This window comes from Callospermophilus lateralis, chromosome 13, assembly GCF_048772815.1.
Source record: "Callospermophilus lateralis isolate mCalLat2 chromosome 13, mCalLat2.hap1, whole genome shotgun sequence".
NCBI classification, from domain to species: Eukaryota; Metazoa; Chordata; class Mammalia; order Rodentia; family Sciuridae; genus Callospermophilus; species Callospermophilus lateralis.
The window spans coordinates 35,764,877-35,782,666 of record NC_135317.1 but is presented as its reverse complement, the minus strand read 5'-3'; the positions used below and the strand labels follow the sequence as shown (position 1 = coordinate 35,782,666).

The following is a 17,790-nucleotide window of genomic DNA, read 5'->3' as shown; positions in this document are numbered from 1 at the left end:
TAATTAATACTTAATAAATGCATTGGGCAGAATTGATATCCCAATCTTTATTATTCAAATCATAGTCCTTCAATTCAATCAACATTTTTCTTACATTTATCCGAATGTCTTAAGGTATATTCAATGTAGGGACTTCCCAAATTGATAAGCACAATTTTATTTTTATGGTTTAAAAAATGCAATCATAATTAGCCAAGAATTGTATGATTTGTTCTGGATGTTCCTCATCAAAATTACTTTTTTAAACATTTTAATCTCTTTATTGAGTGGGAAACACAAAAAATAAAAGCTTTGTGAAAGACACCATGGTGATGCCAATAATGAGAATCCAAATAAGAGGAGAAATTAAAAACCTAGATTAAAGGGGAATACATATTCTCTAAATTTTTAGGGCTATTAACTGAACACAGGACTTGCTCTAAACTTATTTTTAAATAAAAGAAATTTCAATTTGTTGTCATTCAATAGTAATTATAGCTCAGACTTCTATTAAATATTTCAAAAAAGACATCTTTTGTTTGGGCAGCAATCAGATTCAATATTATTGTAGTAGAAAAGACAGCTGTACACAGAAAATATATTTGGCTGTAAATTTTGTTACTTAATAGTGCCCCTAAAGAGGATTGCTAATTTTGTGTATATTATTTTCATCATCTTAATTCACTTTCTTTATGGTTAAATTATATTTTGCTCTTTTGAAGACTACTAAAACTACTAATGTCAATAGAATTTTTTAAAGAGAATTTTAGGAACAATATTTCAGTTCTTGATATAAATTCTTCTTTATTCTGCAGGAGGATACAGATCACAATTACTATATATCTCGGATATATGGCCCATCTGACTCTGCCAGCCGGGATTTGTGGGTGAACATAGACCAAATGGAGAAAGACAAAGTGAAGATTCATGGAATACTCTCCAATACTCATCGGCAAGCTGCAGTAAGTGCTTTGGCATTAAGGTTTCTTATGTTCTGCTACAAAGTTTATTAGATTAATTGGCATATGAATTGGTATATGGCCTGGTCTGTGTGATCATTTTCCATGTGTTTTCAGTTCTGTAACTTCAATATACATCAATAACTGCATAAAAATATTAAAGACAATAAGAGGATTATTTTGAATTGCCACCATTAGTTGAACCAACCTTTAATCAGGGATTCAAAGTTAAGGTTCACCTTCTATTATTTTTAATTTTATAATTCATGAGTCAATGGTACTGTTTTTAAAAATTACTTGACTTTGGGATCTGGGGTTGTGACTCAGTGGTAGAGCACTCACCTAGCTCGTGCAAGGCCCTGGGTTCGCTCCTCAGCACCACATAAAAATTATTAAACAAAATAAAGATTAAAAACAATGACTTGACATTGGTTGGCTTCCATTTGATGTGAGTTTACTGTTCTTGATTTTGAAAAAGATTTAACCCAAACCATTAGTGATTCAAATAACATATGTAGACCAAATAATAGGTTTAAGTGAAAAAGTTCAATATAAAGGGAAAGACGAAAATCTAGGAGGCATCAATATGATCATTGTAAGCCTGGGCTCCTTATTTACTGGCCTAGTTTCCTTCAATAAATGATTTGGCTATTCTGAGTAACTGCTTTGACATCTGTTAAGCAGAGATAAAAGGAAATATTCATGCCAGCCAAGATATCTACTGACCTTACACAGTAATAGATATCCTGTGTGCCAGCCTCTTTCAATCTCTGCAATAATCCTATGATTTAAATATTACTAACATTTAGTTACTGCGGATCTGAGAACTAAGTCTTGGAAATGTCAGAGAACCTACCCAAATGTCCAGCTGGTAAGTGGTGAAGTTGGGATGTTCATGCAGATGGTCAAGCCCTTGCTCAAAATATGTGTATAAAATTGGTCACATTTTGATCATGGAATGCACTTTGGTCATCATTTTTTATTAGATGCCTAATTTAGCATTTTCAAGTTTCCTTTGTTTTACTGGCATATCATCGTCGATTTAGTATGGCTTCAAGTGAAAACAAAGAGAATTTAGCCTCCTGGATGCTATTATCATTATCAGTATATCAGCATTCATCTGTTGAAGGGCACCTAGGTTGATTCCATAGTTTAGCTATTGTGAATTGAGCTGCCATAAATGTTGATGTGGCTGGGTTTTCATGTGTATTGAAGCTAAATTTTTAGAGTTAGAAATCAGTTCTATACCCACTTTGTCATACCAATAGAAGTACCACAAACACATACATACACATGCACACAAAGCACACTGACAAGCCCACCCAAGCACAAAAACACACCCAGGCACACACGGGCACACACTTTGATTTATAGCAGTTCGATTGATATAATGACTTCGTTTCCTTTCTTTCTTTTTTTTTTTCAGAAAAATCTTGGAAACCTACATTTAAATAAATTATGTATCTTAAAACTTTAATAAATTTACTTACTAGAATTTTAAAAATTTTTCCTAAACACATTCTCTCTTCAGTAAGTATAATTTGTCTGAGCTTCCAGAGATGTACAGAGAAATTCATGTTTCAATACTTCCAGGGTTGGACACCCCACTGTTCTAGCCCTCCCTGGCTCTCTGATCCTTTTCCATTGTTCCTTCCTCCAAATGAATCAGGTTGTTAGAGATGATGACAGAATTGTAATGTTAGAGTAGTCACATGACCAGAGGGCTCAGTAAGGCCCTCACACATACTCTCCCTTAGACACATCACACACATACACACACACACACACACACACACACACACGACATGTGCACAAAACCATAGCTACTCTTCCCTTTGATGTTACTGAATGCCTTAAGCACAGGGAAAAAAAAATGTTAAATGGGTAACATGGGTCCACTTTATTGATTAGGTTTGCTCATTTCTTAATAGACATAATTCTTGATGCAAAGCTCTCTCCTAATTTGGCTGGAAACAGGATTTAAATGTAAGCCCTCAGGAAAAGAAAGGGGGTTTCTCAAATCTTATCACCAATTGATGTAATTTGTATGCTCAAGGGCATGCATTCTGTCAACAGATTAGACAGCAAGAAAGGAAAGCAAGATTTGGTTAGAAAAAGACCCAGGGGTAGCTAACCAATCCAGCTCTGTGTGAGCAAGAGGTGGCAGGAGAAAGAAGGAAAATTGACCTCCCCCAGAGGTGACTCTCCAGCTCCCCACTGCCTCCCTAGGAATGGGTGAGAAGAGGGTGTAAGAGAATGTCTCCTTGGGAGCAGGTTATTTTAGAGAAAAACTCCCCCTCTATCTTTGTTTTCTATTAACTGTGGTCCAAACAGTCTTTTGGAACCTTAGATTAATATTGCAGAAAGAGAAAGGTGGAAATAAAGTCAGAGTCTCCCCATCTGCATTACTATCTTTCCAGAGCAGAGCAAATCATAGAAATCATTGTATTCACATGTCTGCCATGCCCTTTTTATAAAGTGAATTATAATCCTTAGTACTTAGGTTACACACATACATCCCAGAATTTGATTTTATGTTTCTTCAAATCTGTCCGTTGTTCTTTTTGTTTAAATAGCATTTCTTAAATCACTATTGCAGAAAAAAGCAGATGTTAAAATCTAGTTTGGCAATTGACAAATTGAAGCAAAGATCATGACTACAGAAAGACAGGGAAGTGAAAAATTTCTAAGAGTCCTTCACATATGGCAAGCAATAAGGCAGGCATTTTATATGAAAATTCTTATAATTATTTGAGTACTTTGTTCTTCATTCAAAGACAAGACAGTTATCAGGTTGCAGATCTAGAAGTTTCTGACTATAAACCTAAAAAACAGCCTGGGCTTGTTTCTTTTCCTCTCTCTGGATCTTTTCTAGTCCACAGTTTGGTGATTTTTCCTCTGTACTTCTATATCCATATTATTTAACTTATCGATGATCACAAAGTTGGACATATTAGAATTATTATGTCTTCAGAAACTGCAGGTGACATTCTGATTCACAGCTCCCAGAGAACTATCCCTGTCCTGATAGAAGGAGTCTGGGGTTAGTAGTGATAAGACTTTGGCTCCAACACTTATTATCTCGGATTCTGGCCTCCCTGCAACTCAATTTTGTAACTTGTTAGTAAGGGGTAAAAATGTCTGTCTTGACTCCCCCTACCCCAGTGCTATTCTGAGAATAAAAATGAAATATGTTATGAAAGCACACTGAAAAACCTGGGAAGAATATGATATTGTAGAGCAATGTTATTTTAAAATCCTAATTCTTTACAATAAAGGTGATCAACCATGTCAAAGAAAAGCCAGAGCCTGACAGTACTTAAAGCCGTCCAGACTAATTCTGTTCAGTGCTAATTTTATTCACAGGGGAAAGACGTATAGCTATAGAACTGTGCTCATTTCTGAACATAGCTTGGGCAAGTACGGATTTATAGCCAAGGAGCAGAGAGTGGGGGTCGGTGGACAGAAAATTACCCAAAAGGAACATCCAGGAGTAAAGGGAACATCAGCTGAACTGACCTGTGGAATTCTTGCTGAAGCCAGGCGAGGGTGATCAGACATCACCTGAGATACAGTGGAGGATAAGGAACCTGATAAGTTATTGAGGGTGAGGATGGGGGCGGTTCTTGCAAACTGACACAGCTGAGTTTTTGTTAGTGGTATTTTTTGCTAAAACTGGATTTCATGTGAAAGTACACAGATGGGGCTAGCAGAACTTTCAGAAACCTGACTAGAGTTTGGCCAACCAAAGAATGCTTGTCAGAAGATAATCAGATATGAAGGAGGGGAATTCTTGCTAAAATGACTTAGGGCTTTTGCTAAAATCGAGTGATGCCAAAATTGACACCCAAGAAGTCTGAAGGTTGAGGCCTGGTGGAGAAGGCAGCTAGAGGAATCTGACATAGACAAGGGAGTCATTCAGAGAGATAGATAGAAATGGATGAATGGATGGGATGTAAGTGTACAGTCATTGGTCAGATAGATGGATGGACATAGTTGATATAGATGATATAGATTAATATCTATATGCACTATTTGTGGCCAAGCAATTGCCAGTGTGTTCTTTTCCAGACATAAACATCGTCTGGCTTATTTTTTTAATTATTTTTATTCTTTCTCCATGTCAGTGGGTAGATTGATTCCTTAAATAAAGAACACCTGCAAAATGAAATCTTTGAAGCACTCCCCTTCGACAATCACTCTCTTTATCATAATGCAGGGAAAGTGATGAAACTGGTATCAATTTTGACGTGGTGATTGTTTCAAACTTTTAATTGGATGTGGTGGTTGTTTCAGTTTTTTAAATTGTCCTTGATGGAGTTCTCTGACTCTTGAATGTACACATAAATCTTCATTACAAAAGTTAAGTTTTCTGGAGTTGTTCTCTTTCACACCTTCAGGAAAATATTGCTTCAATTAGCATTCCCACTGGTCTTACATTTGCATAATGCTTATGTTCAGAGAGCTAAACTTGACTGCATCTGGTGACTTTAGTTGATTATTTTCTCATATTGCAGCATTTCAATTTTTTTTTCTGTGCCTCAAAAAAAAAACTGTTGATATGGCTTATTTTTCTAAACAATTAACTTGAAAGAAAATTTGATTTGTTATCTCTATTAAGCTATTGTCTAGACCACACATTTTTCTCTGAGTTCTGCTTACAGCATCTAACATTGGTTTCTTTTATTTATTTTTATTTTTAATTGGTTGAATAATCTTGCTGTTGCTTCATTTCAAGTAGGACACCCACCTTTCATCAACCTGGCCTCATTTGCATTTGTTTGCAGGATTTTTCTCTAGTTGAATAACAGACTGGGATCACTTGTATATGCATGTGTCTCTATAGCTTAATCTTGGTTTAATTAGATTATTAAATAAAGAAAGAAATTATGTTCGTCAGTTTTCCATCACTGTAACAAGATACCTAAGACAAAATCCTTATAAAGAGGAATGGTTTGTTTTGCCTCATGATTTCAGAGCACTGAATATTATTGTTGGACTCAGTTGATTTGGGGGTTGTGGTGAAGCAGGACATCATGGTAGGAGCTGCAGGGGAGGAAGCTGTTCAACTGCTGAGGGCTAGGGGAAAACAAAAAAAGAAAAAGGAAGGACCTGGAGTCCCATTGTAACAGAGTCAGGTGAGCACTGGGGAGTGCTTGTCTCAGGCTCCCAAAGAACGAAGTATGCAGATGAGGGAGGGTAAAAATTCTGTAGCAGATTTATTAGAAGCAATCAAGGAGAGTTCTCATAGCATGTGAGAGGTTCCAAGGAGGGTATCACGGGTGGCTCTCTGTCTGGGGGTTTTTATACTATTTTGATGGGGAACTAATCTTTCATTGAAGAGTCCCCCTGGATTGTTCTCTTTCTCTGACTCAATTGAAAGAATACAATTTAAATTTCTTGTTGTTAACTTGAGTTTTTTCTTTACTTGTCTCTTAAAACAAAAAAATTGCTTGGGTTCAAAACAATGAGTTGAGGTTCTAATGTTACAGTAGTCAAAGAAACCTGGGGTAACAACGGAATGTATGGGCATCCAAGTTTGAGTGGAGCCTTCCATTCAGACAGCCAGAAATAACAAGCTTTAGCCAAAGGTTGTAATCTGGGGTAGTGGTCTTGTCCCCCCCATTATCCCCTTTGAGGTCATGCCTCCAATGACTTTATTCCTCCCTACCAGTAAGGCCCAACCTCTTAACAATTTCCATAACCTCTCATAGGGCCCATCTGGGTACCAAGCCTTTGTCACTTTGTCACTTGAGGAGACATTCCACATCCAATCTATAGCAGAAATGTACTTGTTATGATATAATGCAATATTTTTTCAATACTATTTATATTTTTATTCTGATCAAGTTATAAATACTCAGACAATTCTCATAGTTATAAAATGTCAATGGATTTTTTTCCTGATATTTAATAAGCTCAGTCTATTCTTCAACCTCCTAGGAAACAGCTGTACATTTCAAAATGATAACCAGATAAGTTGTTTAAAAGTAACAGGGGATCAAAAGCAAGATACCATAAGATCCAAATTTAAGTTAATTATAACTTGTGAGACCTGGAGAAAGGCAGCAAATTTTCTCTTTTTTTCTTTACAAAATTATTACAATATTTATGTCTGTCCTGCCCACAACATAACAATAGATTTAAATGAGATGTTATGGCACTACTTTGTAATTAAATATTTACAAATCTTATCACTGATTCATTTTACTATTATTGCTAGACTTAGGTCATTTACCAATATTGAGATGCATTTGCTGTGTCCAGACTATTATTTGATCACTTATTATGGAAAAGGCTCTGTCTTTTTTTCTCTTCCACAAAACTAACATGATTATAGTAAGTGGATTTTATTTCTCTGTGTGCCAGAGAAATGGGCTTTATACCTTAAGATGAAGATTAGAATCTCCAACTCAGAAAATCAATGCCATAGATGGACTGTGTTTTGGAAAGAAGTAGCCATGTAGTACAAATACCTACTTAACATTAATGCATAAGTAGATATATGTTACTATTCATGTAAGTTACCCTTGTAACTTTTCCTGAAGTCAGGAATCAAATTTTAGACCTGGGGGGTGGATCTTTAGGGAGCCTTGAAGATTGATGCCTATGAAATCCACAGTGATTAATTTGTATGCATCTAGCAAATATCAACTTCCCAAAATAAGAATTTACTTTATTAAAAAAGAAAAAAATCATACTTGATTTCATCATACTTCATGGCAGTTTAATCTCATTTCTCCATTTGAGGAGGATGGACACCTTTTTTTTATATAAAAATGGAGAGTCCTACAAAGTGATCTAACATATTCTCTGTTATCCATGAGCGCTCTGGAGAAAATGTCAATAAATAAATGTCACTCACCTTTTCTCAGTCGATGGGTGGCTAGCTGAATTCTTGATACACAGAGACCTAGAACCAGACTACTTGGATTTGAGTCCCTACTTTGCCAACTACTAGCTGTGTGACCTTCAACATGTCATTTACTCTTTCCTCATCACTTTCCTCATCTGTTAAATGGAAAATATAACAGCATTTGCCTCCTAAGGTGATCATTAGGGGTCAATGATTTAACATTTGTACAACACTTGAAACAGCACATGGTACCATGTTAAAGATGTTCATAATAATTATTATCATGCAAATATTTAATTTTAAAACAGTCATTTGCCACTGATTGGAAATTAGAGAGTGTGTTCCCTGAAGGAAGGATTACTATCAACTGAGGACAGGAAGGATTTTTTTCAAGCTGTAAATGATAAACTCATAGGAATATTTTGCTGCTCTGCCCTGTTCAAGGATCACTGGCCAAGGAAGTAACAAAACTGCCACATCCCCCATGTGTACTCAGGCTGAAAAAAAAAGGTTTTGCAAGTCATTGCTTTAAAGGTGCTTGGCTAGCAGGTACCTCTACACTTCAGTTCCTTTGATGGAAAATTTCGGGCCATGTAAGTGCGACCAAGTAAATAAAGTGAGATGATGTTATCCAGAAACGAATCTATTCAGCTTTTTAACCCATGTCACACTTGCCAGAGTTTTCTTACAGCAATGGGTTTAGAGCTTCAAAGTCCATTTATATTACACAGAGCCTTAGAATCCAGAGGGTCAGAGGGAGAGTAAGCAGCCCTGAGGGTTTGTTAGAAATGTAGGATTTCAACCCTCTCAATCTGAATCTGAATTAGAACCAGAGCCCTAAGTGATTCATTTGCACACTCAGATTTGAGAAGCCTGGGGAAGTCCACTTCCTGGCTACTAGAGCAGTGGGAAAAATCCAGAAGTAACTTTACAAAATTCTGATGCACTTTCTCTTGAACAATGATTCTCTGAACTTTGCCTGATAGCAAATATTTCCTTTGCTAATTTGAATGATTTGCAAGTATAGGCAAGAACTCTCACCGAGTCTCACCTTGCTGAGAACCATGCAAGATGAGATATGGTAAGGGTTCACTTTATCTCAAATCCAGAGGAGTAACCATCAGGTAACATTAAAATGTTTACATTTTGTTGTCCAGCGTATGAATATTCCTTTGAAGAGGGTCATTCCTTAGGTGGGGTGGATTAAACGTTCAGTTCTGCTCTGAAAAAAAGTGCTGAGCAGGTTAGAATCTCCAACTCAGAAAATCAATGCAATTGATGGATTGTGTTTTGGAAAGAAGTAGCCAGTTCCCTGTCTGTATATTTGCATATTGATTAGCTCTTTTCCATGAACATTTTGATCTTTTAATTAGGTTTCCAGTGTTTTCAGTCACTGGATTAACGACCCATGTCTTGTTGACTCTTCCCAGAGTGTGAGAATTGGTTAGAATTCCATTTTTTTTTTCTTTTCATAACCTACATGGTAAAAGCATTACTAATTATCCTGCCCACTGCACTATTTTATTATCGACTCCCAGAGGCTCATTTATGACCTGGAAGCAGGTTCTTACTTCACACAATATAATAGCAAAAGAAGTTTGCATTGCTCTAGTCCGTACTTACCTGCCTCCCCATGTTTTATCCTCTCTAATATTTGCTTGTTGTAGAAACCTGCCAATTTACATTTTTTCCCATCCATGGGTCTATTCAGTCATGCATCACTGAACAAAGGGAATTATTCTGTGAAATGTGTCCTCAGATAATTTTGTCATTGTGCCAACATTGTAGTGTATTTACAAGAAAGTTAAATGGCTTAATCTTAGGGGACCACTGTTGTGTTGATGGTCTGTGGTTGATGAAATATAAGGCTGCACATGGTTGCACTTATATTTATACCATTCCACTACCTTGAAATTTATATTACTTTTAAGTGAAATTATTTCAGTTATTTTTCTTGATAGAAAAACACAATTACCAATGAGAATTTTTGAAAAGAAAATAAATAGCTTTTGAAGTTTAGAAAATAAACCCCTGGCTCTGTCCTTGAAGAAATGGAAGTCTCTGCTACCCCAGTATCTGAAAAAAATAGAGGAATGGAGGCTGGGCAATCATTGGTGATGAAAGGGAGCATACTTTACCACCAGGCTCAGGTGGCTCCGCCTGTGCTGTGCTCTGTCCTTTCCTGGGACTCTGTTTTTGTTGTTGTTTGTTTATTTTGTTTTGGTTTTGCTTTCTGGGTGGTGGATATTGGGGATTGCACCCAGGAGTACTTAACCACTGAGCCACATCCCCAGCCATTTCAATATTTTTCTTTAGGGACAGGGTCTCCCTAAGTTGCTTAGGACCTCACTACATTGCTGAGACTGGCTTTGAATTCACCATCCTCCTGCCTCAGCCTCCTGAGCTGCTGAGATTATAAGAGTGGGCCATCATGCCCAGCTGACCCTATGTTTTTGATTTAAGAAAATGGCTCTTTGCTTTTCTCAGATTTCCTGTTTTTGTGGTGTTGGCCTTGTGCATTTGTGTGCTTTCTAATTGTTTCATTATTACTTTGTTTTAAGAAAAATTAGGACAAAGCAGGGTAAGAAACAGGTGATGGGGCAATTGGGTAGATTTCCTGTCCCCAGGGCTTTCATGGTCTTGCTTTCCTTCTTCTATTCAGCAAACTTGTATGAGTGTCTTCGGTGCCATCAGCTGACACATAGGGAGGCACAAAGGGCCAACAATTAAATTGTTATGTCTACCAGGACCACAAACATGAAGGCCTGAAAATATTAATGGTTCTAGTAGAAAACACAGTTATTAAAGGCCTGATTGGGAGGGAGGGGAGATGAATCACCTAGTATAATATAAGGGAGATACAAATATGTAGTTGTCAAGACTCAGTTTTGGAGTCAAATATATTTGGACTGAAATCTTGGTTTTGTTACCTACTATATAGCTCTTTTTTTTTTTGTTTGTTTGTTTTGTTTTTGGTAAAGCTTTGCTTTGAAATGATTTCAAGATTATAAAAAGCTTGCAGAAGATTCCAAGAGATTCCCTTAGCTCCATAAATGTTAATACTCTATATATCCACAGTATAATGATTAATTCCAAGACATAAACACTGGTACCGTACTCTTAACTATTCTGCAGGCTTTATTCTAATTTTGCTTGTTATTCCCAAATTATCCTTTTTTAAAAAATTCAGGCTCCAAAGTAGGAACTACTTTGCATTTATTCATCATATCTCTTCTCCTCTAATCGATGACAGTCCTTCCGTCTCTCTTTGTCTTTCATGAACTTAAAGCTTTTGAAGAGTATTGGCCAATAATTGTGTATAATGTCCCAGATTTGGGGTCTCTGTTGTTTCTTCATGATTAAATGCTTTTAGGAAGAAGGAAATGGGAATGGTCTTTTGTTCTTCTTTAATGCATTGTATCAGGAGGTGTATTGGTAAGATTTGAATGTGTTTCCCAGCATCCATGTGATGGAAACTCACTCCCTAATGCAGCAGTATTTGGAGATGGGGCCCAATAAGAAGTGACCAGATCATGGGGACTCTGCTCTCCTGAATGGACACCATTATGGCAGGAGTGGGTTAGTCATCATGTGTTTGCTCTAAATGTGGATTTGGTGTGTTTTCTCTCTCTCTCTCTCTCTCTCTCTCTCTCTCTCTCTCTCTCACACTCTCACACACACACACACACACTCCATTGCCCTTCTGATGTTCATCATGGGATGATGCAGCAAGAATACCCTCACCAGATGCCAGCCCGTTGATCTGGTATTTCCTAACCTCCAGAACTATGAGAAAAAAGATGTTCTCTTCTTTATATATTATGCAATCTCAGGTTTTCTGTTATAGCAGTAGAAAATAGACGAAGACATAAATGATGCCAGAATGTCTAATTAGTGATAGTGCTAACTTGCATCATGTGTTAAGGTGATTCCTGTCAGGGTTTGTTTCTTCACTGAAAATGCTGATCCCATTCTCCTAACACCAATAAGTACAGTAGTTATGATTATTTCAACGTAACAAAGATGCAGGAATCATGACATTGCTTAGAAATATACTGTCTAGTTACCAATGTGGTTAGAGATTTCCCTGCATTGGTTTGATCCTTTTTGTTAAATGTTGTGATGATGTATATTTGTATCACAAAGAACACACATCAGATCATTTCTAGCTATGTATTAGGAATCAAATAAGGGCTATTTTTTTTTAGAAAATTAGTTTTAAATAATTATTGCAGTGGTAGGCAGTTTCACATACATAACTAATGTTAACCATTATTTCCAAAGGGTTTATAAAGGTCCAGGTATAATTCAGTTATCTGATCCCTTTAACAAGCTTTTAAAGAAGTCTACTTACATATCACAGGCGAGTGAACTATCATTTAAGACAGCTAAATCATTTATGAAATCATATAAACTACTAAATAAGAATGTTGGAACATAATTTCAGTTCTCTCCAATTCCAAAATCATGCTAGATCACTCAAAAATTAGAAAATAATAATTGAAATTTTAAAAATAAAGTTACATTTAGTTGCTTTAAAAGAAGATTGGAACATCTGTGTCATGGTTAGCAAAGGAATAAGACTGTAATAATCTTAGCATTTGTAGATGAATGAATTTTATGCAGACCTTTTTCAGTTTCAAGAAAGTTAACTGTGAAGTGCATTTCGGAGGAAGATATCACACCAAATTAAATTAGATTTATTATGGTTTTATGTAATGTTTGTGAAATCATTTACATTTATTGAAGATATGAACCTTCCTAAAAATAAGTGAGTACTTTTATATCCATGCAATATCCAGTATTTAATATCCATGTAAATAAAGCAAATGTATTTTCCTTAAATTTTGCAATTCATCTCAAATTTTACACTGGGCATAAAGAAATGAGCTAAAAATAGTATTTTATTTGATCTCCTTTTTGAAATTATTTTTTGAAAAAGTAGCATAAATCTCCCTTTACCAAAAATATTAATAATGTCACACCTATTTGACCCTTTCAAGAGTCAAGCATGTGTCCCTCAAACAAAATATTATTTAAATGAATATAAATAGACCATTGACATAAGTCTGCAAAAATTAATGATTAATGCATTTATTCATTTTTGAGTGTATTCATAACCCCTGTATTCTATAGATCTTATGCTACCATGAACCCATGAAATCAGCAATTATGAAAACCTTTGTTATCTTAGATTTTCTGACCAGTAGTTGTTTTTAGCAGTATCATGCCTTATATAGATGAAATAAAGAGACTTGGGCCAACCAGTATATACAGCTTTATTACTCTATGTAATATTATTATACTGAGCTTTTATTTTATCTTAAAACAAAATATAGAAATGAATTTGAGGATTATAAATATGGCCACTCTAGATTCTTAACTCTTACTAAGAGGTTTCTATCTTCAAGGTTTTGCAAGCTTTGGTTAATTAATTTGTCTTTATAAGACTACTGAGAAATAAGCAAACAAGTTAAATGACAAGAGGGTATGTTTGGGATTATAATTTTTATTGTATTAAAAAGATTAGTGGAGATTATAATAATTAATCTAAAACTGAATAGCAATGGGCATCAAAAAATACGTAAAAAGGTAAGAGGTTGTAGGCACTCTTAGAAATCTAGTCATATGGTCCTCAACACAACAGCCTGTGACCAACAGAAAGTTCAAAGGGACATTTTCATGGAAGCACCATCTGGTTTTAAAGGCCACAATCACATATGGCTATAGCTGCCATGACTTTACACCAAACCACCTGGACTCTGTATATTCTACCAGATTGTCAAACCATAGCCCTCAATTTAGCCTGCACCATGTGAAAAACTAGTACTTCTTTTGCTTGTCTCAAAATTACCATCTCCATTTTCCAATAGTTAACCCCTTTCTCTGGAGCATAAGAAACTAGGTAACAATTTTAGTCACTTTTATTGTGTCTCTCATGATGTTCAAGATATCACTTCAGAGCTTTAAAAAACACTTTTTTTTTTTTTTTTTAAACCATTGCTGGGGATAGAACCAGGGCCTTGCACATACTGCACTTTTGAGCTTTTATCCTATAATTTACTCAGACTATAAATCAGTTTACTGAGTCTTCACATGACCACTTTCCTGAACTTTTTATTCCCTTAACATTAAACATTTCCTAAGGGATTCAAGGTAGTTTGATATCTCCAATAATTTATACCATAGCTTCTCTGTGATGTCTCTTTTTATTTGCTATGGCTTTTGGTGACAATGCGCAAGACTCTGTTAACCTCTTTAATTGTAGAAGAGTTATTTGTTTCCTAGACATTTGGAGTCATTTTTAATTAATTTTTAGTATATAATCAGAGGATACATAACAAAAAAGTAATGTAGCAAATTTTCTCAAAACTAACCAAATAGCTCTTTTTCTGTAGTCACTTTCTCAGCTGGTGGCACTGTGGTTCATATTCAACAAGTTAGAAGTCAGAAGTCTGTTTCATTCTAGATTTTCCCCACTCAATCCAAATCTTTATGTCCAATAATCAAGAAGTTCTTTCAGTTTTACTTGATATATTTTCATGTACCCCTTTCACTCCGCTTGTGACAGGTTCTTTTAAAGAATCCATTCCATTGCCTTGTGCTCTGGGTCATTGTCTTCTGTCATTCTTACTCTGCCCTGCATGCTTGTATTGTTTACCCTTGAATGATGTTCTTTTCCATCACTCAGGGGGCCCAGGGGGACTTGCTCCAGTTCTCCACAAAGTGCCTGACTCAGTGTCTGGTGTTTACAAGGTGATGAATAAATGGTTGTTCAATGGCTGACTGGATGAATGAACAAGCAAATAAAACACCCCTTTACATTCCCCTTACATATGTTTTCCGTGCCACACTGAGAAAAAGTAATCATTGATTATTCAGAGGTAATTATGTTGAATATGTAAACATTAAGTTGCCAAAGTGCTTCCTGAAGTTCTAGTGCTTAACTGTGTCATGTGTATGTATGTGTATGTTTTTAGGTGAGATAACAACTTTCCAAATTTTGCCTTTACATGTGACCCATCACTTTGTTTTATTATCTCAGTTATTAAGAAAAAGTATTGTTTTTGTCATCCACATACCTAGGAACACGTTCTAGTTTCCCACTGGGGCCATTCTTTTTTTTTTTTTTTGTGCTGGGGATTGAACCCAGGGCCTTCTGCATGTAAGGCAAGCACTCTACCAACTGAACTATATGGGACCATTCTTAACCAGTCATTCTGAGTGATTTTCCCTTTGAAGTGGTTGTAACATGAGCTTTATGCAGTGCTTTAGGTGTGTATGTGTATGTTGAGAATGTTAGGTGAGAGATATCCGGAACATGTGTCATGAGCTAAAAAGTCAAGGTAGAACCCTGCAATCTCACATTTGCTGCTCCTATTGATACTTTTCCCCATACTGAAACTGTGGGAGGCTGTTTGGAACATACTAGTGATTTCCAACCTCAAGCTTTTTTCTCTGCTGTTTCTTAATGCCTCCACAGGGCCTGATTCTCAAGGGGCTATAATGGTAACACACCCTGTTATTTATTTGACTTTTTTCTTTGTCTCATGTTTCCCACATCCTTTAGCAAATGCTTTCTAGGATAACATTCTAAAAAGAATATTTTCCCCAAATCCTTCTATCTGGGTTGATTTAGGAGATAACCCAAACTAAACCAAGGCTTGAAGGCATGGAAGCCATGACTGACCAAGGTTGAGCGAGTATTCCAGTAAGAAGAGATATCATGAGGAACGACAGGAGCTCAAGGTTAAGAATGGCAGATGCAAGAAACTAAGAGATGCCCTTTACACCTGGCTGGAGCAGGCAGCTTAAAAGAGAAAGTTTCAAAGTGGCAGGGGCCAGTTAGTGGTGGGTCTTAGAACTGATTTTCATTATGTTGATATCATTACCAGTGACAATGACACTCTAGACTGAATGATATGAAGAGGCGGAGCGATACACTAGACAGTGTGCTTCAGGGGAACTGGAACCAAGACACCTATGAGGAAAAAACTACCCAATAGGACCTACACAGGGGGACAAGTGTCATAGTGACTGGAGAGAAATGCATGGATTTCACAGCTACGTAGAAGATGGCGTCTTCCTAAATTGCCATTGCTATTCTGTATCAGAGTGCAGCAGGTCATGGCAGTAACTAACATCAACTGCTCACTTCAACAAGGAAGCATTTCAATTATTCCTGTTGTATACAGGGTGGTGTATTAGTAAATTTTCTATGAGAATCTATTTGTTTCTCAAGAAAAGGTCTTTAATTTATGTCAGTATTTATGTATCTTTATCTAATTTGAAACAAATTTAAATAGTTGCAATGGCTAAGAAAACTCAGGTCATATCTCTCTAGGTCATCCTTGGTGGTACTTGATAGAGGTTGTTAATGACAGATGTTTAAACCCATTTCCAGTGGTGAGGTGAGAATGCTGGAGGGTGTAAATTTTACCAGTTTACTGATGAGCATGGAAGCAAATTGGAATGATGGAAAACCATATGTACAGCAAGCGCCTGTATGAGATTATTTCTGACTTCTTTGAGATGAATGATTTTGCTATTACAGCTTTCATCTTTGTGTTATTAGTGGCCACTTTTTACAGGTACCGCAGTGAAAATGGGTTTGGTTGTCTCCATTAGTCAGCACAAAAGAAACCTTTTTATGAAAATGTGGCTTTCATTAAAAAGGAAAGAAAACCTAATTGAAAGTCACTGTAAATTTTGAATGATTAATTTCACGCCAAGTCATTAGAAATCTCTGATGGATATAAAAAAAGCAATCATTTGCAAAATAGAAAATGGAAAACAGCTAACTTCCAACAGATACATTTTTCTGTTTTTTTTAATTTGTATATTGGGAGAGATATAATGTAGAAATGTGGAATTTTAACATAAAAGCCTGTAGGTAGCTTGTAGTTGTGATTCAGCTATAAACTAGCTAATTAGTTTTTCTTTGGATTATTTTATTTCAGGTGATCATGTTGTTGTAATTCAGTGTTTTTCTTATTTTTTCCCTAGCAATAATATAGTTACTTCATTATCATTTCAAGTACACAGCAAATGCTAGGATCTGTGTTTTGTTGTATTGTGGTTTTTAGTTTTCACGAAAGTTATTTTTAAAAACTCACATGCATGAATGTGTGTGTATATATGTGTGTGTGTGTGTGTGTGTGTGTGTGTGTTGTCTTTTAGCAATTAAGATCCAAACTTTCAGGCCCCTTTTTAGAAAAAAAGAAGGGCATACTTTATGAATGAACTTTCTAAGATGCTCCAATATTCCTTTATATCAAATAAAAGTCTCTCTCTAGTAACCAGGATTATTTATCATACAACTTTGTGCTTTTGCAAAATAGACATAATATGCTAAGTCTGGAGAACTCATTATTTAAAAATAAAAATAAGTCTTCAGTTCTATATCTGTAGGTGCAAGATATTTTCTACTGTGAAGCTACCTTTCATTATGGGATATACAGAAAACAAATGGAATATGTAGCAGTGTAAGACAAAAATCTTTTGATTTTCCTTCAATAAGTCTGACATATAACATACTCTACTATTTTGCAGGAACTAGACAAACTACAAACAACCCCTGATCAGGGTGATAGAACTTAACGTTCAATGCACGACTAAAACCAGTGGTGATGGTACAGAGAATAGCTTGATGTAGATAGTCTTTGTGAGTTAGGAGTGGTCAACAGAACAGCAAAACTTTAATCTTTTCACATACTTCAAACAATTACCAGGGAAAGTATTCTTTAATACCATCCAGGATTCAGTTTTTAAAGGTCAACTACAATAATAATGGGGGAAAGTAGAAGCATCAGTTTTTTTTTTTAAGTGAAAGGCTCTTCATTTTACTTTTACTATTCTGCACATTATTGATTTTATTTTTCTGGTGTTGTTCCTTGCAGAGAGTGAATCTGTCCTTCGATTTTCCATTTTATGGCCATTTCCTACGTGAAATCACTGTGGCAACTGGGGGTAAGTGGTTTTCTACCCATTCACCTT

The 17,790-nt window shown here is 35.9% G+C and overlaps 1 protein-coding gene across 2 annotated transcripts in view; it reads left to right on the top strand.

Annotated features, from left to right (window-relative positions):
- Positions 1-17,790, top strand: part of Plxdc2 (plexin domain containing 2) — a 410,148-nt gene that overhangs the window by 204,770 nt on the left and 187,588 nt on the right. For both annotated transcript variants that reach the window (XM_076831619.1, XM_076831618.1), the window contains 2 exons: positions 795-941; positions 17,694-17,763. In XM_076831619.1, coding sequence (XP_076687734.1) covers positions 795-941; positions 17,694-17,763 — 217 coding nt within the window. The remainder of the gene's footprint in view (positions 1-794; positions 942-17,693; positions 17,764-17,790) is intronic.